The sequence below is a fragment of the Nyctereutes procyonoides genome, unplaced genomic scaffold, assembly GCF_905146905.1.
Source record: "Nyctereutes procyonoides isolate TBG_1078 unplaced genomic scaffold, NYPRO_anot_genome, whole genome shotgun sequence".
NCBI lineage: Eukaryota > Metazoa > Chordata > Mammalia > Carnivora > Canidae > Nyctereutes > Nyctereutes procyonoides.
In genome coordinates this window covers 890,421-916,282 of record NW_026575028.1, presented here as the reverse complement: position 1 = coordinate 916,282, position 25,862 = coordinate 890,421, and the positions used below count along the sequence as shown (strand labels likewise).

At 48.2% G+C, this 25,862-nt stretch overlaps 1 protein-coding gene across 4 annotated transcripts; it reads left to right on the top strand.

Annotated features, from left to right (window-relative positions):
- Positions 1–1,140: 1,140 nt before the first annotated feature.
- On the top strand, positions 1,141–25,755 carry SLC25A18 (solute carrier family 25 member 18). 4 transcript variants are annotated; one of them, XM_055315394.1, is made up of 12 exons: positions 1,141–1,661; positions 7,966–8,123; positions 8,271–8,406; positions 14,139–14,263; positions 15,442–15,597; positions 15,816–15,871; positions 17,013–17,103; positions 20,037–20,155; positions 22,103–22,262; positions 23,035–23,189; positions 23,742–23,817; positions 24,222–25,755. In XM_055315394.1, exons 4-12 carry the CDS (start codon positions 14,244–14,246, stop codon positions 24,361–24,363), a joined length of 975 nt encoding a protein of 324 aa, XP_055171369.1. In that variant the 5' UTR covers positions 1,141–1,661; positions 7,966–8,123; positions 8,271–8,406; positions 14,139–14,243; the 3' UTR covers positions 24,364–25,755. The 4 variants fall into 4 exon arrangements, with proteins under 4 accessions (XP_055171369.1, XP_055171368.1, XP_055171367.1 ...); XM_055315393.1 differs by having other exon boundaries at positions 1,143–1,661; positions 7,992–8,123; positions 22,100–22,262; XM_055315392.1 differs by having other exon boundaries at positions 1,143–1,661; positions 22,100–22,262.
- Positions 25,756–25,862: the final 107 nt, after the last annotated feature.

Sequence of the window (25,862 nt, the reverse complement as noted above, 5' to 3'; positions counted from 1 at the left end):
TCACATGTTCTAGTTTAGTAGTTGCATTTCCATATAATATTTGAAATAAAAAAATTTTTGAATCAATTTTAAATTAAAATCATTAGTAAACCCCAGATTTGACAGGATACTGGTAAGATGGTGTTTCAGTGTCTCCTTTTGGGCTGGTGGGGCAAGGGCCGGTGGACTCTGCTCTGGCCTGGCTTCCTTGATTTTCCTGGCAGTTGTGACACCAGCATGGTCCGCATCAGCTCTATTCCCAGTGCATACTAGTATCACATCCTTAAAATGCATGAAAAAATTGATTTCTGACTTCTGGATTCCCAGCTGCAACCACTCCTATTGTGACATGAATTCCTCACTAAACAAAAACCAAATTTTTTTTACTATTTCAGCTAATTTTGTTATAGGAACTTAGTTCTTAGCTGAGTGCCCTTTAGGGTGTTCCCAGATTTATCTCCTTGGAACCAAAACAAAGTATCTTCCACAGATCGGTTGTGTTCCAAAACTTGGTACAGTGGACAGTGTTAATCCACTTCTATTTTTGGAACTATTATTTGACATTAACACTTGTTAAGCCCCATGGGTAACAGCTTACACAACAATCCCCCTACTCAGTGAGCCGCTTGCTTCAAATTGGAGCTTGAAAAGAAAGCTGGCAGGGTAAGATTTAGGGAAAAGGAAGGAAGTCACAAACTGTCAACGAGGATTAGTCTCAAGACTGTGGAACTTTGCTCTTTGACATTTGGAAACATCCGAAGTGCTTCTCTTATTAAACAGTAATGTCTTCTGTCTCTAAACCAATTCCTGTCATTGGGGAAGGAAAGGGATCTTAATTTTATAAACAAGTAGCTCTTCTAGGGATTCAGTTTTGCCATAAAATCAACATTCTCTGAGAGGTTTTAACAGAACTGAGAAAATAACCCAGGGTTGGACTCTTGGAGGTCGACCTTCAGCCTGTAATCTTCCTGGAGAGGTGAATGGCCTGTGTCATTAAATTGTTACACAAGGGTTGCTTTTGGAAGAAAAGCTACTGGACCTTCTCCGGGGGGTGGGGGGGTGTGCAGCTAGATTCTAGGCCAACTGGGAATGAGACAGAGCTCTTGAGTGTCCCCTCCCTCATTGGGTGTTCTGTAGATGAGCCTGTGGATCTGTTTCCCTGGCCTCCTGCTTTTCCCTGGGTTTTTTTAATGAACAATTGTGCATCTGTTCCAGTCCCCTCTCTGCTGCCAGTGCTCACTCCTAGTTTCCTTAGGCAGTTTTAGCAAAACCTTCAGTGTGAGATGGACTGTGAAGTACTAGCCAAGAAAGCAGCTGGAAAACCCCCAGATTTGGCTATTATGTGCTGGAATCCCAACCCCTTTCCGCTTCCATGACATGCATAGAAATTCAGATCCCCTTGAGAAGTCTTCAGGTTTGGAAAAGCACTACCTGCTTCTACAGTTTTGGATTTGAACCCCGTTCTGGACAACAAATGACAAGGAGTAGCTCTATTCTGTCCAGCTAACGCTAGATAGAATTTTTTAAAGCAGTGGAGTCAGTTCCTTGGATTGGATTCAAGGTTTTTGCTCTGGGGAGGAATTGAGTCTGCAGTAGGAAGGCAAAGATGTCCAAGCGAAGCCTGGCCTGTATGTGCCCCAAGAACAAAGATGAAGACTGATTAACTCGGACTCAAGTTCTGAGTAAGTATTAAATACCAGCTGTTTGCCTAGTTACTTTGCCTAATTACTAATAATGGCAAAGAGGAAAAAATAGCTTCCAATGCTCAGAGTTCATAGTAAGGAAAAACAATATAGAAAAATTTGACTAAAGTGTTAGAAAGAACATGTGTAAAGTAGTAGAAATCTATTTTTTTTATTCCCTCCCTGCAAGAAAGTGGGGTGTGTCAGCCTTGGTTGGGACAGACCTGGCTGTGCAGACCTGGCCCCTCATCAATTTGGGCCTGCAGTCTGCAGCCTCTTGCCATTCAGTGATCTCTTTGCCTGTTTTTTTCTGAATCCTTGATGCAGCTTGAGTCCCTATTTCCCCTTTCCCCCTGGTTCTGCTTCCACTAGGCAACACTCTAGGGATGAAGACAAAGCAAACTACCACTAGTCGTCCTGTCCTGTGTGGTACCGAGAGGACGTTTTACTAGAGATAGCCTAGGTCTGCAGAAACTGGAGCGTGCTTTGGGAGAGGCCATGGTCTGAGTCTTGACTATCTTCTTGTCGTCACATAACCTACTGTGCTGGTTCTGAGTGTAGTCTCTGGACCACCAGTATCACCAGGGAATTTGTTAGAAATGCAAATTCTGGCTCCGATGCCAGACCTACTGATGCAGACCGATGTGGGTGTCAGCAGTCTGTTGTAATAAGCCTTCCTGGTGGGTGTGATACAAGCTGAAGTTTGAGAACACTGACCTATGGGAATGGCCCTGGCATTTACACAGATGCTGTTGGCCACAGCTCATCTGAGCAGGCTGTTCGTTCAAACTGGATGCACATCCTTGCATTCTTATAAACTAAAACTCATCCCACACTCTGCTGGTTAACATGGATAAAGGTGAAGGATGTTTCTCTAATCCAAGCCTGGGGGAGGATCGCAGACCAAGAATGGCTGCAAAATTGAGAAAGTCTCTTGCTGCCCACCTTGCCCCATCCCAGTCCTGCCCTCTGAGACACCTTGCCTCTTCTCCCATGCTCCTCCATCAGACCTCACTCCAAGTTTCTGTATCTTCTCCCATCTTCTGCGTGTTGGGTGTTTGGGGAAGAGCAGTCCAAACTTAACCAACCATTGTGGCCATCCAGTCACATCAAGACCCTCCCTTCTGGGCAGCCCGGGTGGCTCAGCGGTTTAGTGCCGCCTTCGGCCCAGGGCCTGATCCTGGAGACCTGGGATCGAGTCCCACATCGGGCTCCCTGCATGGAGCCTGATTCTCCCTCTGCCTCTCTCTCTCTCTCTCTCTCTCTCTCTCTCTTAAAAAAAAAAAAAAGACCCTCCCTTCTGTTCAGCAAATCCTGTGTACTGCCTGTGACCTCTCCCACAGCTGCTGTTGTGACTTATTTAGCAAATTTTAGTGAGTTATGTTTGGCTTTGCAGTGCTCTAACCAATGGTTACCAATGTAAGCTGCTCATTTAGGATTTAAAAATCTGGGCTTTGGGGCACCCAGCTGGCTCAGTCAGTGGAGTATTCAACTCTTGATCTCTTGAGTTGTGAGTTCAAGCCCTAAGGTGTAGAGATTACTTAAAATCTTAAAAGAAGGGATCCCTGGGTGGCGCAGCGGTTTGGCGCCTGCCTTTGGCCCAGGGCGCGATCCTGGAGACCCGGGATCGAATCCCACGTCGGGCTCCCGGTGCGTGGAGCCTGCTTCTCCCTCTGCCTGTGTCTCTGCCTCTCTCTCTCTCTCTGTGACTATCATAAATAAATAAATTTAAAAAAAATTAAAAAAAGAAAGAAAACTAAAAAAAAGAAATCTTAAAAGAAGCAAGACAAAATAAGACACCTGGGCTTTAAAAAAAATCAGATGGGGCAGCCCTGGTGGCCCAGCGGTTTAGCGCCACCTTCAGCCCAGGGCGTGATCCTGGAGACCTGGGATCGAGTCCCACATCGGGCTCCCTGCATGGAGCCTGCTTCTCCCTCTACCTGTGTCTCTGCCTCTCTCTCTCTCTCTCTCTCTCTCTCTCTCTCTCTCATGAATGAATAAATAAAATCTTTAAAAATAAAAATAAATCAGATGCGTTAACACTACCCCAGAGACTTTTTCATTGGTCTGGGGTACAGCCTGAGCATCAGGATTTACAAAGCTTTCCTGGTAATTCTATTGCAGTCAACATTGTAAACCACTCTCTAAAACCAGTGGCTTGCAGACTTTAACAGCTGGAGAATCTTGTTAAGATCAGATCCTGGTTCACTGGGTCTGAACTGGGTCCTGAGATTCTGCTTGCTTAACAGGCTCATTGCTCTTTAAAGCAGTAAGGGGGGATACCTGGGTGGCTCAGGGGCTTAGCCGCTGACTTCGGACCAGGGTGTGATTCTGGAGTCCTGGGATCGAGTCTCACATCGGGCTTCCAGCATGGAGCCTGCTTTTCCCTCTGCCTGTGTCTCTGCCTCTCTCTCTCTGTCTCCCATGAACAAATAAATAAAATCTTTAAAAAAAAAAAATGAAAGCAGTAAGGTCTTAAACCCATCCTTGTATTCCAACGCTAATGATCTGACCTTGTTTTTGTTGTTGTTTTTTGTTTTGTTTTTAAGATTTTATTTACTTATTCATGAGAGACACAGAAAGGCAGAGAAACGGGCAGAGGGAGAAGCGGGTTCGATGCAGGGAGCCCGATCTGGAGTCTCCAGGATCAGGCCCTAGGCCAAAGGCAGCACTAAACCACTGAGCCACTCTGGCTGCCCCCTGACCTTGTTATTTAAAGAGGGAGGCCACCTTGCATGGTCCTCTAACTTTGTGCTTTTCCAGACCTTCATTTTTTTTACTTTCCTACCAGTAATGTCCCCTCACCAAAGGTGACTTTCCCTTGTGCTTTGCATTTACAGCCTCTCCTATGTGCATGCTGATCACATGGTATCAATTAGTCTCTCCTTTCTTCCCTACCTGTAAATGTTCCAGTTTCCTCATTTAAATATCACATATTTATCTCTCTTCATCCAGACTTTAAAGGTGTTTTTTTTTTTTTAAGAATTTATTTATTTGAGAGCACAAGTATGCAGAGCAACAGGCAGAGGGAGAAGAGAAGGAGAAGCAGGCTCCCCGCTGAGCAGAGCCCCAGTGTAGGCTCCATCCCAGAACCCCGGGATCATGACCCAGGCTGAAGGCTTAACTAACTGAGCCACCCAGGCACCCCTTAAGTTAATTTTTAATAATATTTGCACATGGGTCTCAAACTCAACCCCAAGATCAAGAGTGGCATGGTGTTCTGACTGAGCCATCTAGGGGCCCCATCCAAACTTTAGCATTTTTTTCTCTACTGCAATGTGGCTTCTTCCCCACCTTTCTAGAACTCATGACTTCCACAGAGCCTCTGCCAGACCCCTTTCACAGCCCTTGCATCCTCTGCCTGGCCTCTGACTGATAGTTGGATCAATCCTGACTTAGAACTGGTTCTCACGGGTGCTCACAGGGCCAGCCCTCGTGGTTACCTGCTCTCAATTCCCGTAGGTGTGCTCGCCTCCTTTCCCCTCCTCTCCTCTCCTCTTCATGTACCTTCTCTAGGTGATTGTTATCTTCACCTGCAACTTCAGTTGCCCCTCTATGCAGTCGACCTACATCTTCAATTCAGACTTTTTGCCATGCTCTGGTTACCCTTTCCAAAGTTTCTGCTGGACATGGACGCCATGTGGCCCTGTGGCCATTGTTCTATGATTTTTATTTGCCACTGTTTTAAATTTTTACCAAAATGGTTTTCAATTTTATTTCCTACATCTTATTTTTCACATCATTTCCCTCCAATGTCATCCATTTATGTTTAAATGTAATATACTAGCTTCATTGCTCATCTCTCTCTTCCTTTTTATCATGATAAAATACATACATACCATTTTAACCATTTTTTTAAAGATTTTATTTATGTATTAGAGAAAGATCACAAGCAGGGAGAACAGCAGAGGGAGACGGAGAAGGAGAAGCAGACTCCCCACCGAGCAGGGAACCTGATGTGGGGCTCGATCCCAGGACCCTGGGATCATGACCTCAGCCAAAGACAGATGCTTAACTGAGCCACCCAGGTGCCCCCACTCAGTTTGGGGTGGTGTGGGGTTTTTTTGTTTTTTGTTTAGATTTTATTTATTTGGGAATGGAATTTTTTTAGCCTCCAAAAGGAATAAAATTCTGCTACCTGTTACTTCAGTTGCATTAAGTACATTCATGTCATCGTGCAGCCGTTACTACTATCCATCTCCAGAAGTTTTTTATCTCATAGTGAAGCTTTGTACCCATTAAACTAACTCCCCTACCACCTTTCTCCCCCAACCCCTGATAACCACTTTTCTGAGTCTATGAATTTAACTATTCTAGGTATCTCAGGTAAGTGGAATCACACATCTGTACTTCTTTGACTGGTTTATTTCACTTAGCATGTTTTCAAGGTTCATCCATGTTGTGGCATGTAGCAGAATTTTATTCCTTTTGGAGGCTAAAGAACATTCTATTGTGTGTATATACCACATTTTGTTTACCCATTCATCCATTAAAGGACATTTGGATTGTTTCACTTTTTAGCTATTGTGAATAATGTTGCAATGGACATGAGTGTGCAGATATGTGTTTTAGGTACTGCTTTCAGTTCTGGGTATATACCCAAAAATGGAATTACTGGATCATATGGTAATTCTATTTTTTTTTAACAATTTGAGGAACTGCTATATCGATTTCCATAGCCACTGCCCCATTTTACATTCCCAGCAGCATGTACACATTGCTTCCTGTTTTGTGACTGCCACTTGAAACTCCACAGCCAGCCAAACCTTTCTTCCCTCTACTCTCCTTACTTACCCACTCCTGATGCTCCTAGTTGGGGTGATAATACATCTTTTCCTGCTGATCCATGTTTCATTTTTTTTAAAGATTTTATTTATTTATTCATGAGAGACACACAGACAGAGACACAGGCAGAGGGAGAAGCAGGCTCCATGCAGGGAGCCTGCCGTGGGACTCGATCCCGGGACTCCAGGATCATGCCCTGGGCAGAAGGCAGGCGCCAAACCCCTGAGCCACCCAGGGATCCCCTGATCCATGTTTCAGACAATATTTGTTCCTGGCATGTTTAACTGGCTGCCAAGCCCTATCGGTTCTTCACAGAAATCTCATATCCCCCTGCATGCAGGTTCTCATTTTATTTCTTGCCTGGCTTACTGTGATCTCTCAGCCTGTCCAAACCACTTGGTGTTGCCATAAACCTGAACTGTGCCCTGTGGGCCCCTCCTCCACATCCTGGATCAGCTTTCCATTGCCCACCAAAGGGAGAGGAATAGGTTCTCACATAGCGAACACTTATTATGTGCCAGACACTAAATGCTGAATGTACTAAATGTACTGAAAGCTCTACATCTAAGTATGAGTCTCATTTCCTAGATGAGGACACAGGCCCAGAGAAGTAATTTGCTTAAGGTCACTCAGCTAGTAAATAGTAAACTGGAATTCAAACCAGTTCAAAAGCGGGCTTACATCAAATCCCATTCTCGGGCATTGTGCTCTACTGCCCCATGGCAGTCCTATGAAGTGGATATTTCAATCCCCCTTTTTTTGTTATTGTTTTTTTAAGATTCTATTTATTCATGAAAGACACGGTGGTGGTGGGGGCAGAGACACAGGCAGAGGGAGAAGCAGGCTCCATGCAGGGAGCCTGATGTGGGACTCAATCCCAAGACTCCAGGATCATATCCTGGGCCGAAGGCAGAAACTTAACCACTGAGCCACCCAGGTACCCCTCAATCCCCCGTTTGATGAAGAAAGGCATTTAAATAACTTGCCTAAAGTGAGGTAGTTATTAACTTGGAAGCTGGAATTTGAACCTGGGTCTCTGACATCAAAGTCTGTCCTGTGCTAATTCATCTCTTCCAAATTCTTGGCTGGGAAAAAAAGTCCTCTACCTTTGGGACCCAACATGTTACCAGCTTTATTCTCCCCGCTACTGCCTCGTCCCTTCCCCCAAATTACACAATAGCCACTAAAGAGAAGCTGGAGTTCAATTCTACCTCTGCCCTCAGTGTTCAAGCCCAAAACCCATGACTACTTCCTGAACCCTTTCCAGCTCTATAAGCTGGAAGAGATCCTCTGCTGCAGCCGTGAGCTCACAGCTCTGCCAGAACATCTGTGAGTGCCATGAGTGTGCCCCATCCACACTGCAGCCTCCCGATGGCAGAGCACATGGTAGCCCACTCAACAGACAGAATCACTGCAACAGGCAATCCCTGTAGCTGGAAGAGACTGAATCTGAGAAGCAGATGTTACCTTCTGGCCCCAAAAGTCTGGCAGACATGTTTGCATTGCATTGATTTTCCAGGGTTTGTCCTCCTCCTGGACTTCCAGGTCGCTGAGTGGGTGGTGAACGTCCTGTCACCCTCGCCCTCAGGCTACTTTGAACAACGCCTTGGCAGCTTGAATTTTTGTCCCAGTCATACCACAACCAAGTAAACAGCCACCTGCGTGCCACCTGAGGAGGTAGGACTGGGCTTGGCTAGGCTGCACAGTGGCCTCATGGAGGCTCCATTCAAATCCAGTCTGCAGTGTGGGAGGTGGGAGAGAGGCTGGGGACCTGGCGTAGAGGAGGATGGATTCGTGACCACCTTCCCTCCCATCCTGCCCCAGGTGTAAGGGCTGTGTGGGCATGAAGAGAGAGGGCCCATAACAAAAGAGGATTGTAAACCAACCCTTCCTGCAACTCAGCAGTGATCTGGCCTGTCTTGGCATCCAGAGAAGGCGGGAGGTTCCTTACTAAAAGCAGGTAAGTGTCTTGTCTGCATCAAGCTTAGAGTTGGTAAGGAAAGATCGTCTAGCAAACAGTTGGGAAAGAGGTCAAAGCAGCCAGTGGGAAAGGGTCTCATTTCACTTGCTGCACACAGTAGGAAGGAGGTAGGCAGAAGGAAGTGGCCACTCCCTGATAATAGGATATCCCAGGCACGGCTAGTGTAAGGGGGCTCAGCCCTGAAGAACTCCCACCTGCCCTGCTAATTAGAGAAGGTGAAGAGAGAATGGTCCTCTTCCCTGAGTGTCTCAGTGTGAAGAAATGAGGGCAGCTGAAGAGAATGACAAGATTGACAGCAAAGTTAAAGGGGGTAATCACCCTCGTGGTTCATTGATTCCAACATCTCTTTTGAATGTCTCTGCACCAGGCTCCAGGGGTAAAACCCTAGGACTGTCTTGCCTCTTCCAGTAACTTCTTCTGATTGGGGGTGGAGTCCAGCAAACAAACCACTATAATACAAGGCGGAATGTGCTATATCTGGGTATTAAGTAGAATCACAGAAGAGGACTCATCGCCAAGATTTGAGAGTCTTAAGAAGGGCTTAGGGGAGGAAGCCCAAAAAACAATTTGTAATTCTTCAGGTAGAGATGAGGAAAGAGTGTCCTAGGCAACAGGACAGCATGTGCAAGCCTCGGACACAAGAGACTGTGATGTGTTCCAGGAAGTGAGAGTTCCCAGTGGCTGGCAGGGAGAGTATGTGAGGGAGTGATTTGGGAGACACGGTCAAGTAGGAAAGTCGGGTTCAGGCCAGGGCAAAGGGTTGGGAATCTGTCCTAAGAGTGGTGGGAAGTTAGCAATGCCCTTTAGATGGGAAAGTGGCAGACCGGTAGTTGGGCCCAGACTTGCCCTTCTGTTTACTTGGCCATGTTGGTAAAGCTTGGATTTGAGGGGAGGCAGAGTGAGGAGGCTGTCAGGTGCCCTAGACTGTAGGTGACGCCCATGCGATCCAGCAGCGGCTTGTTTGCCTGTAAGAGACTTAGGATAGCTTTTGTAAAATACAATAAAATTGAATCACTATGGGTGCCTGGGTGGCTCAGTTGGTTAAGTGTCTGCCTTCAGCTCAGATCATGATCCCGGAGTCCTGGGATCGCCCCGCATTGGGCTCCCTGCTCAGTGGTGAGCCTGCTTCTCCCTCTGCCTGCCACTCTGCCTACTTGCACTCTCTCTCTCTGTCAAATAAATAAGATTTAAAAAAAAAAGATTTTATTTATTTATTCATGAGAGACACACATAGAGAGAGAGAGAAAGAGGCAGAGACAGGCAGAGGGAGAAGCAGGCTCCATGCAGGGAGCCCGACATGGGACTCAATGTAAGTCCCATTTGAGGGACTTTGACTTTGAGTCATGGGACTCAAAGGTAAGATCTTTAAAAAGAAATCGTTTTCTGTGCTTTCCAAATTTTCTAATTTTTTTCTAGTACTTTCAATACTTTAAGAAGTAGAATAATGGTTCATTATTAACAACAACAACAACAACAACAAAACCAATCACTACCCAAGCATCTGTTAATTGGCTTTCTCCTAGGATGGGTGACAGTTTTGCCATTAGGCACAGTGCATCTGGACAAGACGGGTAGGTGGGCCAGCTGGGCACTGCCAGGTGGACTCCCTCCCGACCCCACCAGGACCTGTCTGCTCCTGGCTCTTTGCCCAAGATCATCCTTAGCCAGCTTCTTGTTTGCAAAACAGAGCTTGCAGTAGGGTGGGGAACAGGACACACCACCCCTTGTGTATACACACACATACACACATGCACTCAGGGCAGAGATGCTTCTGGAAATAGCCATCTAAGGGGTCCAAGAACTAGCCTGGTCCACTCACTGGCAAAATGGTGTCCTGCCTGCCAAGCAAGGGGTACCTCCCCCCTGACTTCCCAGAGTCTCTCCATCCTCTGGGCAGCTCCCTTTCCGAAAATTTCAGTTCCTCAGCGCCTCAGGTTTGAGGCCTCACCAGCTCCACAGTCGCCAAGTCCAGGTTCTTTTTTCTTTAAAAAGTTCTCTCCCAAGGATGCCTGGGTGGCTCAGAGGTTTAACATCTGCCTTAGGTTCAGGGCGTGATCCTCCAGTCTCACGTCAGGCTCCCCGCATGGAGCCTGCTTCTCCCTCAACCTGTGTCTCTGCTTCTCTCTGTGTCTCTCATGAATAAATAAATAAATAAAATATTTGTTAAAAAAAATATGGCAGTCCCCACCAGGTGAGTGGTGAGGGAGACAGGGGTGGCTCCTGGAAATGGGATAGTGAAGAGATCCAACAGTTGTACCACTGCATACCACCCTTTGATGCCTGAGGACATGCAAACACATAGCATTTCCTATACATCCAAATTTCCTTCTTTTTAAAAATTTTTCTCAATGTAACCTCTACCACCAACATAGGGCTTGAACTCAACAGCTCCAAGATCAAGAATTGAGTGCTTTACCGACTGAGTCAGCCAGGCAGCCCTAAGTTTCTTCTAATATGGTTCAATAATCACATGCCAAGTTATAAATGCATTTGTCTTCCCAATGTGCTAACTCAATGTCATGACCAGATATTGCATCCAGAGGCAATGACAGGGAGCCTCTGTTATCCAGATAAAGTTGTGGGGTTTTTTGTTTTTGCTTTTTTTTTTTTTAATTTATGACAGTCACAGAGAGAGAGAGAGAGAGAGAGAGAGAGAGAGAGAGAGACATAGGCATAGAGGGAGAAGCAGGCTCCATGCACCGGGAGCCCGACGTGGGATTCGATCCCAGGTCTCCAGGATCGCGCCCTGGGCCAAAGGCAGGCGCCAAACCGCTGTGCCACCCAGGGATCCCTGTTTTTGCTTTTTTATATATATTCAGCCCTTACCCTCCTTGGTCCCAAAGAGTTCCAGGTGCAGATACTCATAATTCTGTGTATCAGTGCTTAAAGAATTAGTATTACTACCACAGTACTCCCAAATACTCTATTTTTCTAAATTCTATTTAGAAAAAAAAAGAAATATTATTGTTCAGTAGTCCTAGAACACTCCTTAAGTGATAAGACTAAATAATTTAGGGGCACCCGGTTGACTCAGTCAGAGGAGCCCACAACTCTTGACCTTGGGGTCCTGATTTCGAGTCCTACATTGAATATAGAGATCACTAAAAAATAAATAAACTTTTAAAAAAAGGAGAGATATGGGGTGCCTGGGTAGCTCAGTTGGTGAAGCATCTGCCTTCGGCTCGAGTCATGATTCTGGGGTCCTGGGATCGAGCCCCACATCAGGCTCTCTACTCGGTGAGGAGTCTGCTTCTCCCTCTGCCTCTCCACTGCTTGTGTTCTCTCTCTCAAAATAAATAAATAAAAATCTTAAAAAAAAAAGAGAGATAATTTAGTGAGTGTCCATTTGTATACTAAATTCTTTGGCAAAGTAGGGACCTCCTTGGCCAGGCAAACGGCTGCCTCAGGGCCTGGCTTGCTGGAAGAATTTCCCTGGCCAGGGACCCTTCAGGTCCCACATGGAAAGAACCATGGTGAGGAGGGTGTGCTGTATCACTCTGCAAGCCTTCTATCAGGGCTAGAGCCAGGAGAACCTAGACTCTGAGAAAATGGGGACCTTGGTTTTGCTCTCAACTCTATCCCTGCTGCCTGGAACCGCAGGCACACAGTAGGCACTCCACGAGCATTTGTAGAGTGACGGACACTTGGGCTGTCACTTAGGGATTCAGCAAATCTGGACCCTGATGCCAAGTGTGGGATTTTATGGTGACAACCCCTTTAAAACCTTCACTGGCTGATGGTCAGTTTCCTCTTTGTTGACTCCAGTTGCTAATGCATTCACTGGTGCCAGAAATGTTGTCTGGTCGGCATGGGCTTTGAATATTAAGTCTGTTCAAGGGAACTGCTGGGCCTGGGACTTCCAGTGGCCTGGCCCAGTCTTGGGGTGGGGGGTAAAGGTGGAAACCTGCAATGCCAAGTACATGACATGGCAACAGGTGAATGCCCTTGAAGTTTGGAGAGATTATCACATCCCATTATCACACTTGCCTCATGCAAGTGCTAACGACCCAGCGACTGGGGTGTCCCTAATTTCTCCGGCTTCTCTTAAATACCCCTGTTCCAAAACCAGTGAACCACAATTTTTAAACTAGTAATTTAGTTCTAGAAAAAGCAGGGAATATGGCTGCAAGATTCTCAATTGTTTGAATCTCTGATTTCAGACTGACAGGGTTTCATACATGTGCTGTTGTTTCCTTTTTTTTTTTTTTTAAGGATTTTATTTATTTATTCATGAGAGACACAGAGAGGCAGAGACACAGGCAGAGGGAGAAGCAGGTTCCGTGCAGGGAGCCCAATGCGGGACTCCATCCCGGGACTCCAGGATCACACCCTGGGCCAAAGGCAGATGCTCACCCACTGAGCCACCTAGGAACCCCTCTTTTTTTTAAGGATTTTATTTGTTTCCTATTCATTTTTAAGGTGGCCACCTGGAATCACAATGAATCTTTCTCTCCTAACCATAAGTGTTTCAAAGAACAGGGGGCACATTTTAATTTCCTGACCCCAAGTTTCCTAAAGCTCCAGCTCTTGGAGGACAGGGCTGGAGCCTCCAGAGATGACTGGTAGCATGGCACAAGCCCCTAGCCCCCCAGCCTGGGCCCTGCTCTCTCTCTGCTGAATCCATGCTTTAGGGATTCTGTAATTTGCAAATCCTCCGTCCCTTTGCTAGTTTGGGGATAATTAAGCCCCTTTGGGTGGGTGTATCAGATACACATTCTAGCAAGTTCAGTAATAATGACCCAGTTGATTGACAGGACAGTTGACTGTCACGGAATCCAAAGATTCCGTTCTGTCACTGGAACCTGGGATTTTAAACAACAGCAGACTTTCCCCATCTTCTGTTTTTCTTCCAGATGTGCTTGCTTCAGTTTTCTGCTTCTTTCTCTGCAAACCAGCTTCCTATTTCTCCAACAGATCCAAGTTTTACATGTCCCAGGTCCATAAAACCATTCTTTCAGTTTCTCAGACCAACAACTACTCCTTGAGTGTCTCATCGGGCAATCCTGTTGGCCTGTCTTCAACATACATCCATAATTAAACCACTCTCCCCGGGATCCCTGGGTGGCTCAGCGGTTTAGCACCTGCCTTTGGCCCAGGGTGTGATCCTGGGGTCCCCAGATCGAGTCCCACGTCAGGCTCCCTGCATGGAGCCTGCTTCTCCCTCTGCCTGGGTGTCTGTTTCTCTCTCTCTCTCTCTCTCGTCTCTTATGAATAAATAAAATCTATAAAAAATATGTTTTTTTTTAAATGAATCCTGGGAATCCCTGGGTGGCTCAGCGGTTTGGCGCCGGCCTTTGGCCCAGGGCGCGATCCTGGAGTCCTAGGATCGAGTCCCACGTCGGGCTCCCGGCATGGAGAGCTCTTCCTGCCACTGCCCCGGGCAACCAGGACTCCTCCCCAGAAGCTGTGTTGATGATGATGATGATGATGATGATGATGATGATGATAATGATAATAATAATAATAATAATAATAATAATATAGCTTTGACTTTTTGACACTCCGTGGTGCTTTCCTTATGTGTCAATTGTAAGTAAGTCCAGAGACTTGAGGCAGTCTAGTCTTTGTACAAGATCATAGCAAGTCTAGAAAAGACATTTTAAGAGCCAAAAAGTGACCTCGGAACATTTCGAGGGCTTTATCACAGTTCCGGACCCCGTGACAGGGGTTCCTAGTCCATAGCAACTTTTCTTAAAATCTTTGTTTCACAGCTGTGACATCCCCCACCCCCCCGCGGGCCCTGTCGCCTCTGCGCCGCTGAGCCCAGGACACAGCAGCGCCACCGCGTCCCGGAACCGCAGCCGCCTCGGCTGAGAATGTCCACTCAGGACTTGAGGTAAACTGGCCAGGGCCGCTCCGGGCCGGGTGTCTGTGGTGACAGCGCAGCAGTCGCCTGCTCGTCCAGACTCCTGAGTCCAGGTGAGAAGCAAGCCAGACTCAGTTTCCCCTAGTAAACAAAACATACATGTAAAATTTCTAATTGTTTGAACTGCGTCTTCTCAGGTCACAAAATTCCAGTCACACCTCTGTTTGCACAAAGTTGCTTGTTTGTTCAGGTGTCAGAGACTCTATTATCTGTTCTTACTATTTCCAGGTAATCTACCTGCAAATATTTTGCTCACAATCTGCCCCTGGCTTGAAAAGATAAGAAAATATCACTGGGTTCCAAGGAGACTGAGGAGGCTTGATCTTCTGTCTTCAGTCTCCCATACTCCAGGACGAGGGGCTCACGTTACGCAAAGCGTGGCTTTATTTTACTTTTGCTGGAATCAGACCATCTCAGCACTTTAGCCCGGTGACCTTGTGACGACTACAAGCCCTCACTGACAAAAACGTGTGTTCTCTTATTATAGATAAGAGCTACCATTTACCACGTGCAGTGACTTTTAATCCTCACAAAATCCTTTGAGGCCAGTTTTACAGAGGGGAAAACAAAGGGCCAGAGAAGAGGGGTGACTTGTTTAAGTGAACAGCGTAGCCGGATTCAAATTCTATCCTGCTTGAACTTCAGCCTGAAATAAAATAGCAGCCTGGTGGAGAACTTGTCCACACGTGGCTCTGAAGGTAGGGACCTGCCAGACAACAGGCCCTTGGTGGAAGCTCTGAGGAGAGCTGAGGACTGCCTGCATCTGGCAGGGCCCCAGGGGACAGAGTTGGCACTCTGGGCCTCCTTCCCAAAAGCCTTTTCGGCATCCTAGCCTGAGGATGTATTCCCTGGGGAGAGTTAGGACAAGATGTCTCAACCCTGGTGAGTGCAATGCCCCTGGGGGCCAGGCCAAACACCCCTGCCCCCAGGCCCTCACCTGTCTCTGTAACTGGTCCTGGGGGAGGGGGGGAGGCCCAGGCTGGCCTTAGGAGGTGCTGCCTTCGGTGGGGGTCTCTACTGTGGAGCTGAAGCCCCAGGAGGGGCTGCTCTTCCTGTTCCTTGCCCCCCTCCCCACTCCCACCCACCTGGCTGGGTGCCACCTTCTGCAGTCAGCCTCCCTCCAAACCCCTGCGTCTCTCATTCCTCAGTCATTCTGTGGCCTCCTCCTCCTCGCCGCCTAGTGTCACAGCAAAACTCATCAATGGAGGTGTGGCAGGGCTTGTTGGGGTGACCTGTGTGTTCCCCATCGACTTGGCCAAGACTCGGCTGCAGAACCAGCATGGAAAAGACATCTACAAAGGAATGTATGTACTGGGGAGGGGACTGGGGTGCATAGGGAGAGGGGGGCCCTGGGGAGGGATGTGGGGCCTCATCCCTTCCAGTCTCTATCTAGGAGTGCGGACATTGTGGGGTGGAGTGGGGTGGGGTGTGCCCAGCAGGGTTAGGGCACCAGGTTGGGGTGGGGGACTGATGCAACAGCCACCGCTCACCACTGACTTCCTTTTCTGCCCTCTGCTTCTAGGATAGACTGCCTGATGAAAACTGCCAGGGCAGAGGGCTTCTTGGGCATGTACCGAGGTGGGTGGGCTTATCATGTGTCCTGGGGGGGAGGCCTGCTTGGGCCAGAGGAGAAAAGACGGTACAGCCCATGGTACCCTGGCTTATAGAACATTGGGAAATGGTATTTTCTTTTGCCCAGGGAGCTCCTGGGGTGGGGCCTGGGCTACCAGGTGATCCAAAGCGACATGTGCTTTTCACAAGCCCTCTTGTTCCTTGGTGGAGACAGAGGCAGTTATGGTGAGGTTTTGGGGCGGCATCAAGCCCCGGTTTCCATTCTGGTACTGTTACTGTCTCACTGAGTCATGCTGGAAGCAAGTGGTCTTCTGCCCCGCCCCCCACGCCCCTTCAGGGTTGTCAGGGTATCAGCCCCGGAAAGCAGAAGGGGAAGAGGCTGACAGGGAAGAGATGGAAAGGGTTTTGAGCTCCTTACAGGGAGTTACTGGGTGGCTCTTCCCTGACACTAGCCAGTGCTATCTGAGCCCCCTGCAGTGGCCCCGTCCAGGGCGCATAAATAGCCATGATTAGGGCTTGAAAATGGGTGCAAAGTTCCTTCAGTTAAGAAGGAGCTGAAATTCTAGTGCCCCTGAGAAATAGAATGAAATAAAAACTGCTGTGGCTCAAAAACTGCCAGTGGGACTGGCTAATAAAGCACAGAGGAATGGAGACTGGCCCCCCGTCCCCTCAGACCTGATTATTGGGGCCTGATTCGGGAACTGTTCACTTACTGTGGGAGATGGGCAAGATGCACAAGGACAAAAAGAACTTCCTAATAACTGCAGCCATGAGCCCATAAAGGAAACACAGGCCAAAGAAGAGGAAATGTGGAGGGAGGAGAGAAAGTAGGAAGATGAAAAAGCCTTCCATATTTCTATAAAATAGGCCAAAGAGCCCTCCTCAACATCCCTCCCCGACTAGACCCCAATTACTCCCAGAAACCTGCCTGGCTAGGTCTGAGAATAGGTTGTCTACATGTGTGGCAGACTCAAAGAATTGTGAATTTTAAGTAATTTATCTTTAAGTAAACTCTACACCAAACATGGGGCTCGAACTCACAACCCTGAAATCAAGAGTTACAGGCTCCACTGAGTGCACTAGCCAGGTAACCCAAGAAGTGTTACCTTTGAGATGGCCTTAACCCGTCCTCGTTTTCTCCTTCCAGGGGCTGCAGTGAACTTAACCTTGGTCACTCCAGAGAAGGCTATCAAGCTGGCAGCCAATGATTTCTTTCGGCAGCTGCTAATGGAGGATGAGTATGTCCGGGGGTGGTGGCGTGGGGTGGAAATCCCACACACTGTGGGGGACAGGACAGGGGGAGGACTGTGCCATTTACCTGTCTGTATGTATATGAATATGTGCACACAAATGGTGGAAGGTTAGTGTACGTTTTGGCAAGTGGAAAGTGAAAGGAGAGAATGAGCTGCTATAATGTGAAAGTTCTTTTTTAAAAATTCTTTTTTTTAAAATTCATTTATGATAGTCACAGAGAGAGAGAGAGAGAGAGAGAGAGAGAGAGGCAGAGACACAGGCAGAGGGAGAAGCAGGCTCCAAGCACCGGGAGCCCGACGTGGGATTCGATCCCGGGTCTCCAGGATCGCGCCCTGGGCCAAAGGCAGGCGCCAAACCGCTGCGCCACCCAGGGATCCCTATAATGTGAAAGTTCTACGTGACAGACAGACCATTATAGACTAGACGTACATTCATCAACTAGCTGATGAACATGTTTCTTTCATTTTTTATTGAGATATCCCTGCAGTACAACACTGTGTAAGCTCGTACAGTGTATAGTTATGCATCGTATAATGACTTGATACACAATTTACCACGACGAGTTTAGTTAACATCCATCACTTCATGCAGTTACCCGAAGAGTTGTTTTTTCCTTGAGATGAGAACCTTTAGGATCTGTTCTCTTGGCAACTATCAAATGTAGTGTAGAGCAGTGTGACCCATTGTCATCATGCTGCATTCCATCCCAGTGCTTATCTTATAACTGGAGCTTTGTGCCTACAGAGCACCTTCCCCTAATTCCTGTCCCAGGGAGGGCTTGATAACCACAAATCTCATCTCTTTTTCTGTGACTTTGATTTTTTCTGGATTCTGCATGTCAGTGAGATCACTATTTGTTTTTCTCTGACTTATTTCTCTTAGTATAATGCCCTCAAAGTCCATCCATGTCTCAAATGGCAGGATTTCCTTCTGCTTTATGGCCGAGTAATATTGTATGGTGTATATACACGTTTTCTGTATCCATCCAACTGCCCATCAACACACAGGCTGTCTCCGAGTTTTGGCTGTTGTGAACAATGGTGTAGTGAATGTGGGGGTGCAGATAGCTCACCGATTCCATCTCCTTTGGATGCACACCCAGTAAATGGAATTGCTGGATTGTAGGGGAGTTCTGTTTTTAATTTTTTGAGGAAACTCCCTACTGTTTCCCAAGTGGCTTCACCAATTTACTTTTCCACCAACAGTGCACAGGCTTCCCCTTTCGTGACAGCCTTGCCAGCATTTATCACCCTTAAAAAAAAAAAAAAGTGTTTATTTGTGAGAGAGAGACAGTGGGGTGGTGCGGAGAGACAAAGAGAATAAGAGAAAGAGAAAGAATCTCCAGTGGACTCCCCACTGAGCATGATGCCCAGTGCTGGGCTTGAACGCAGGACCTTGACATCATGACCTGAGCTGAAACCAAGGGTCCACTGCTTAACTGACTGCACCACCGAGGTGCCTTATTGTGTCATTTTGATACCAGCCATTCTTTTTTTTTTTTTTTTTTAAAGATTTACTTATTTGTCCATGAGAGAGAGAGAGACAAAGGCATAGGCAGAGGGAGAAGCAAGCTCCCCATGGGGACCTCAATACGAGACTCGATCCTGGGACTCCGGGATCTCCCGGGATCGTGTCCTGAGCCGAAGGCAGACACTCAACTGCTGAGCCACCCAGGTGTCCCAATACCAGCCATTCTGACAGGTGTGAGGTGCTATCTCACTGTGGTGTGGATGTGCATTTCCCTGATGGTTGGTGATATTGAGCATATTTCACGTATCTGTGGTCATTGGAATATCTTCACTGGAAAATATCTTTTCTGGTACTTTACCTGTTTTTTAATTGGATTATTTGTGGTGAGTTTTGTTTTTACTATTGAGTTGTAGGAGTTCTGTATCTATTGGGTATCAACCTCTTGTCAGACGTGTGATGTACAAGGCTCTCCCCCCACACAGGCTGCCACTTCATTCTGTTGGTGCTTTCCTTTGCTCTGCAGGAGCTTTTCAGTTTGAAGTGGCCGCGCTTGTCTCTTCGCTCATGTTCTTGTGCTTTAGGTGACCCATGTTAAAGAGCTACCCCCATGTTTTCTTCTAGGAGTTCTATGGTTTCAGGCCTTACATTTAAGTCTCTAATCCATTTGAGTTCATTTTTGTGAGTTGTCTAAGCTCGGGGGTCTACTTTCACTCTTTTCCAAGTGAATGATTTCTCAGCACAATTTATCGAGAAGACTGTCATTTGTCCACTCAGTGTTCTCAGCTCCCTCATCACCTATTAGTTGAGTGTCTCTATTTCTGGGTTTCCAATTCTGTTCCCTTACTCTGTGTGTCTGTCTCTATGTGGGTTTTTTTTAAAATGTATTTATTCATGAGAGAGAGAGAGAGAGAGAGAGAGAGGCAGAGACACAGGCAGAGGGAGAAGCAGGCCCCATGCAGGGAGCCCAACATGGGACTTGATCCCGGATCCCCAGGATCAGGCCTTGGGCCAAAGGTGGCGCCAAACCCCTAAGCCACCCGGGCTGCCCATATGTGGGGTTTTTAGAAATCAACCCCACACACTTTCTAGAATGTTCTGTGCCACCACCCCCCCCCCCCCCGTTGCCCTTGAGATACTGTTCAAGGGGTCAGGGACAATCCAATCCCTGCAATAGGTAGTTTCAACCTTGATGAAGGTGCTACCTCCCTGGCAGCCTGCTTTAAATTCAGTTTCATGTTTTAAGGAGGCTGAGTCTAAGCACCAGGTGATGACTCACCCCACCGGGTGAGCAACAGCCAATCTGAATGAGGCTAAACACCATGCACAGAAGGTCCTAACCAAAAAAAAAAAAAAGAGGTCCTAACCACCTTGGGACTTTGGTGGGTGGACCAGGGTAGGGTGGCAGGGCTGGCCTGTCACTGAAGGAGCCTAACTCATGGTCCCACAGGCTGCAGCGGAATCTGAAGATGGAGATGCTGGCCGGATGTGGAGCTGGAATGTGCCAGGTGGTGGTTACCTGTCCCATGGAAATGCTCAAGATTCAGCTGCAGGATGCTGGGCGCTTGGGTGAGGCCGATCCTGACTTCACATGGGATTAACAAAGGGCTGTGATCACAATACATTTCTCTATATTCTGCACTCATTTCTAAACTGTGTGATTTAGTTAGCTTTCCAGTCAGTAAGAGTCTTTTTTTTTTTTTTAAGATTTGAAAATTAAAAAAAAAAAAAGATTTGAAAAATTTCAAAACTAATCTGTACACCCAATGTGGGGCTCAGACTCACAACCCTGAGATCAAGAGTTGCATACTCCAACTGAGCCAGCCTGATGCCCCTATAAGTCTTTTTATTTTATGGTTACTATTCTAGATTTCAATACTCCCAGTTCTAGAACAAATAGCAGAAATGAGAAACTTGATCCACAGGGACAGAAAACACCCCAATACCTCTATCACATCATGGTGACCTTTAGGCTTGAGGTGCCAACAGCCTGCTCACAAACACTTCAGTGGATACCATATGCTCTGGAAGGCTGGCCTGTAGAGGGAAGGAATAATAAAGGACAGGAGAACCATTTCTGTTCTTTCTGTTTTCTGGAAGAGAATTTTTTGTTCCTTTCCTAAATCCTGGTCCTGGTCCTCTCAAATACAGAATGCTATAGGAACCAAAGCATGTATTAAGAACCACGGGGAGCAGCCTAGCAGAAGGGAGGCCAGCCCCATGAGGTGGGATGGGGGCTTCTCTTTGGAGGTAATTGCAGTACCTACATTAAATAAGCCAACGTGTGGTGTGCCTAAGGCGGCACCTGGCCAGGTCCTCCAGCCCACGATTGCACTCACGTCATGTTAGAACTCAACCAGCTTTCTAGGTTGGGTCAGAATCACCTGAAGTACATCAAACTGCAGCAAGAATAAGGCTTGGGCCCTGGGAAGCCCCTGTGTTGTGATACACAAAGAGTAAAAGCTCTGAAACATTTTGTTTTTTGACTCGGGTTAGTGTTAGTATTCTTAAATCATGTAAAAAGAAGAGAAAGATGGGCTATGAGTGAATGGATGAATGACGTCCATCTAGAGCAAGTGATGGGGAGAACAGCGTTCACTGGTGAACGACCCAGCTCACTGTTGCTAGGACGCTATTGCCATCACCAGCTGCTCAGCGTGAGCTATTGCCCTGCTGGCTACCACAGAAAACGGGGACATGAAATCACTTCCTTTGAGCAAGGGCTTAGAGTCTAGACAAAGCTTCTCAAAGTGATGAGAATTATATTCACACAATTTCCGTGCATTGAATCCTGCGGTCATTGATGGGACTCACCCACAGCAGAAATGCTGTGCTTGAAATATTTCTTAGGTGTTGACCATATTAAGTGATGGGTTCTGAATTATTCAACTAAAATGAAAACTCAGATTCTACAAAATGATACAAAATACAAAATACATAAACGGCTGCCCAAAATGGGCTGGGAGGCGGGAGGCACACTTTATTCAGTAGGCAAAAGTAGGACTGCGATGCCCCAAGTGCCAGCAGACAAAGCTGTGTGAGTAGGCTCAGAGGTGGTTTAGACATGGAAGCCAGATGGAGAACACAGCTCTAACAAGAGGATAAGAAACTGGCGGCTGGAGCAGGTGTTGCTCTAGTTCCCTATTATGGGGGCTGCACGGGCCTTGGGAAGTGCCCCATGACATACCAATACACCAATACACCATACACCAATCTTAAAAACATCGCCTTAGAGCTAAAAACAAATGTTCTAAAATGAAGACAATCTGGGGCACCTGGCTGGCTCAGTGGGTGGAGTACGCAAAACTGGATCTTGGGATCCTAAGTTCGAGCCCCATGTTAGGTGTAGAGATGACTTAAAGATAAAATTAGGACGATCCTCAGAAATCTAGGAGGGGTGTCAGTGTCCCCTCTGAGCCGCAGGGCTGGGAGGCGGGAGGCACACTCCCGGGGAAGTGCTGTGCAGGCCTGCTGGGGCCTGGGTTGTGATGGGCTCTGTCCTCTCCCTTTCAGCAGTTTGTCAGGGCTCGGCCTCAGCACCTTCCTCCTCCAGGCCCTACACTGCAGGTTCGGCTTCCACCCACAAGCGCCCGTCTGCCACCCTTATTGCCTGGGAGCTACTCTGCACCCAGGGCCTGGCTGGTCTCTACAAGGGTCTGGGTGCCACTCTCCTCAGGTGAGGCTTTCCTCCTGAACGTGGGACATGGAAGGGCCCTGGGGAACGAGGACAGGGCACAGAGGGCGGGGCCCTGCTGCCCCTTCTGTCCTCGCATCCTTCCTACAACACTCAAACCCCAGAGAGCAAATGACCTCCGTGCTTCCTCTCTGGTCCAGAACTGGGCAGAACTGCGAGGACGGGCACCCGGGAGACCACCTGGAGGCCCCTCCTCCCGCAGCCAGACCAGAGGAGCACTGATGTTCTGTGACCCAGAGGTACCTTAAGGATGCTCTGCCTAAAGAGGACTTTGACCATTTATGAACGAATGAGCGCAGAGACCCCTCGTTTGACTTTGCTATCTGGCCAAAATCCTTGAAGTGGATCAGGAGTGTCCCAGGCCAGGTGCTAGTTTTCTCCCATCACCTGGTCAGTAGATAAATGAACTTCACCTTCCTGCCCGCTCCCTGCTCCCAACACTTAGCTTATATAGCTTGTCACCAGTCACTGGCTCAACCCGCTGGCTCCCACCTTAGCCCACCCGTCCTCACAGTGTGCCCCCAGTCTCTGCACCTGGGGCCCTGCAGGTGCTGGGGGCGCGGAGTGAGGCAGGGGCAGCCCCAGCAGTCCCCTTAGGCCACTGCCTGCCGCCTGTCGCTCTACACCATCACAGGGCCAGGGAAGGAGCAGTAAATGCAGGCTTATGTGACCATCAGCCAGGCCCTGGCACTTAGGGGCCTTGCGGGGGCGCCCCACAGCAGCAGGCTCAGGGTGCCCTCTTCCTCTCCTGCAGAGACATTCCCTTCTCCATCATCTACTTCCCACTGTTTGCAAATCTGAACAACCTTGGTTTCAACGAGAGGACTGGGAAGGCTTCCTTTGCTCATTCCTTTATGTCAGGCTGTGTTGCAGGTTCTGTAGCTGCTGTTGCAGTAACGCCTCTGGATGGTAAGTGCATTGGAGATGGAGGGCTTCCAGGGTCGACTCACGTCACAGATGAGGTCACCGGACAGCTGTCTGGGATACATACTAAGCTCCAACCACAAAACCCTTGTGGGTCACCACCTGTGGCCACTGGCAGAGGCTCACCAAGGGTCCCCCAGACACAGGGGCCCAGGGGACCCTTGCTCACTCTCTTACCCCTGATGAGTCTCCTCCCCTTCTGGGTGGTCTCATTAGCTTTTCCTCCCCCACTGGAGGGTTTCAACCCTGAGGCTAAAGGTGGTGGTTGAGGGGCCTGAGCAGAGCCCGCAGGCCCTACCTTTAGTGCTGCACCCAGCTCATCTATCACACCCAGCGGCCCCTTCTGCGGCCTGAGTGACCTGAAGGATTGTTTTCATTTCTGATTCATTTTATGAATGAGGCCCAAAGAGAGGAAGACCTATCACCGGCCACACAGCAGCAGATCCCGCCTCGGGATTTGGTTCTGTGGATACTGGCTCTAACAGGCAACAACTTCATGTTGGAAACATTCACCTCTTTTTTTAACTCTTGTTTTAGTTTTGAAAACTCGAATCCAAACACTGAAAAAAGGCCTAGGAGAGGACACCTACAGTGGGATCACCAACTGCGCCAGGTGAGCACCGCAGCAGCTCTTTGGAGGCTGAGGTGGAACAGTCCCCTGGTCCCCTCCACCTCACCACACTGAGCTCTGGATTTCCTTGAAATCCGTTCCTTCCACTCACCTCTCAACAGAAACAGGATGTACTGGGAGCTTCTCTTCCTTCACATCCCTACAGCATCTTTCTCCCAGAGTCCAGCTGGAACCCCCTGACTTCCCATGGCCTAGACACAGCTGCTTAGTAACCAAACTGCACATATGATGGATGGGACAAGGCTTCTCATGTCTGGGAGCGTGCTCTTGCTGTGCAAACTGACATCTCTTCCATGGGAGACATGCAAATGTCAGAGGGGAGCGTATCACAATACCGTTCACCATGCGCTCTGGCCAATCGGGTAACAGGCCTCTTCTCTCCACAGGAAACTTTGGATTCAGGAGGGACCATCTGCCTTCATGAAGGGAGCAGGCTGCCGGGCCCTCGTCATCGCCCCTCTCTTCGGGATTGCCCAAGGGGTCTACTTCATTGGTATTGGGGAGCGGATCTTAAAGTGTTTTGAGTAGAGGTGGCAGGAGCCCAGGCCCCTTGCTGCCAGAGCCTGTTCTACTCAGAGGGTCGAGCAGGATGGCCCATTCCTACTTTGTCCTTGTAGTGCTACCTCAGCCTCTGAAGAAACACTCTCACCCTAACAAGCGAGCTGGGTCCGGTCCCACAGCCCTTCGTGGTATCCGCGTTCATTTTCTTTGGGCCCACAGCCTCAGAAGCCTCCAGCTACCTGCTTGTCACCAACAAAAATTGTTCATGGGTGGTTTGTATTAACTGTAGGTCCTTAACACGTAGTAAAGATAGAAGGGCTGTTCTACATTTTACATTTTTACTTCACACTCAAACTCTACATACTTGTGGTTTGAGGATTTAGTTTTTTGTTAATTCTGAGTAAAATACTTAGTTCTTGCACTGATTTTGGGGAAAAGGAGGCTCAGAAGTTCAAGGGGACCATGAAAGCCCTGAGTCAGTACCTGGTCTGAAGCCAAACAAATCTTTTCAAATTGAGGATGGCTGCTGGGGGTCTAAGTGATGGTCTGGGCCAAGTCAAGGCCACTCCCGGCCCCGCCCCTCCCACTGCAGCATGGCTCACACAGAACGTCCACGCAGCACGGTTTTAAATAAAATGGATTTTAAAATGTCATCTTTGTCATCAGTGGGAGAAGCAGACGGGCTGCAGTGAATGGTTTGCCCTCTACTGTCCCATCCCTCTCAGAACCAACCTACGTCAAAACGGGCAGACACAGTTCCCACCATGGGCTCTTGGCAGGGCTGCTTGGAGCCACCGGGACGGCCACAGGGGTGCTCTCTCTTCCCACTCTGCAGGGTTTCCATCATGGCATCACCCTGCAGCCCGGTCCCCACGTGTCCCCGTTCCTCCCCAAGCTGCTGTGGAGACACTGGCAAGGTGAGGGCCTGGGCCTGAGTAACTAGGCCTGTGCCGGAGCTGGTATTCACCTGCATCCCTACCTCAGCTCTAGCATTAGGTCTGTGAGGTGGTGCGGCTCAAGAGCCATTTTCTCTACCCAGAGGACCAAGTGAGAGTGCAGGCTATAGAGACAGACCCGGGTTGGACTCCCACTCTGCTCCGCCCCGGGTTCTTAGTACTCAGTGGGGAAGAACTAAGGAGCAAGGAGATGAAGAGAAGGACCTTTGTGGAGGCGTTTGGGCCTGACCACAGTGGCCCTTCTTCCCCCAGTGAGCCCTCGATGCTCTTCTGACTCTGTCATAGAAGCTACTAAAATGATTTCTTCACTAAAGCTGTCAAAAACCCTCCAGAGGACAGATGATCCTGAACACCTGTGTGTGGTGTGCGCAAAAGATCACCTGGGCTGGGTGGACAACTACTGGAGAAGAGTCTGGTAAAAATGAGCAGGAAATGCCAGAGGACAGAGGGCTAATGGTTTCAAGCAGTGACAGCTGTCAACCAGCAAAGGCTACAGGGATTAGGAAAATGCTGCTTTTCTAGATACCTCCATAAGAACTTCACCCTCGCAAAGAGACTTGCAGTGCCTTG

What these genes read in the sequence shown, in the direction of transcription:
- SLC25A18 (XM_055315393.1), top strand. Translation starts at nt 14,244, where the DNA reads ATGTCCACTCAGGACTTGAG. An exon ending in CAGCTGCTAATGGAGGATGA is followed by an intron (nt 17,104 to 20,036) that starts GTATGTCCGGGG and finishes ATGGTCCCACAG; the next exon opens with GCTGCAGCGGAATCTGAAGA. An exon ending in CTGGGTGCCACTCTCCTCAG is followed by an intron (nt 22,263 to 23,034) that starts GTGAGGCTTTCC and finishes CCTCTCCTGCAG; the next exon opens with AGACATTCCCTTCTCCATCA.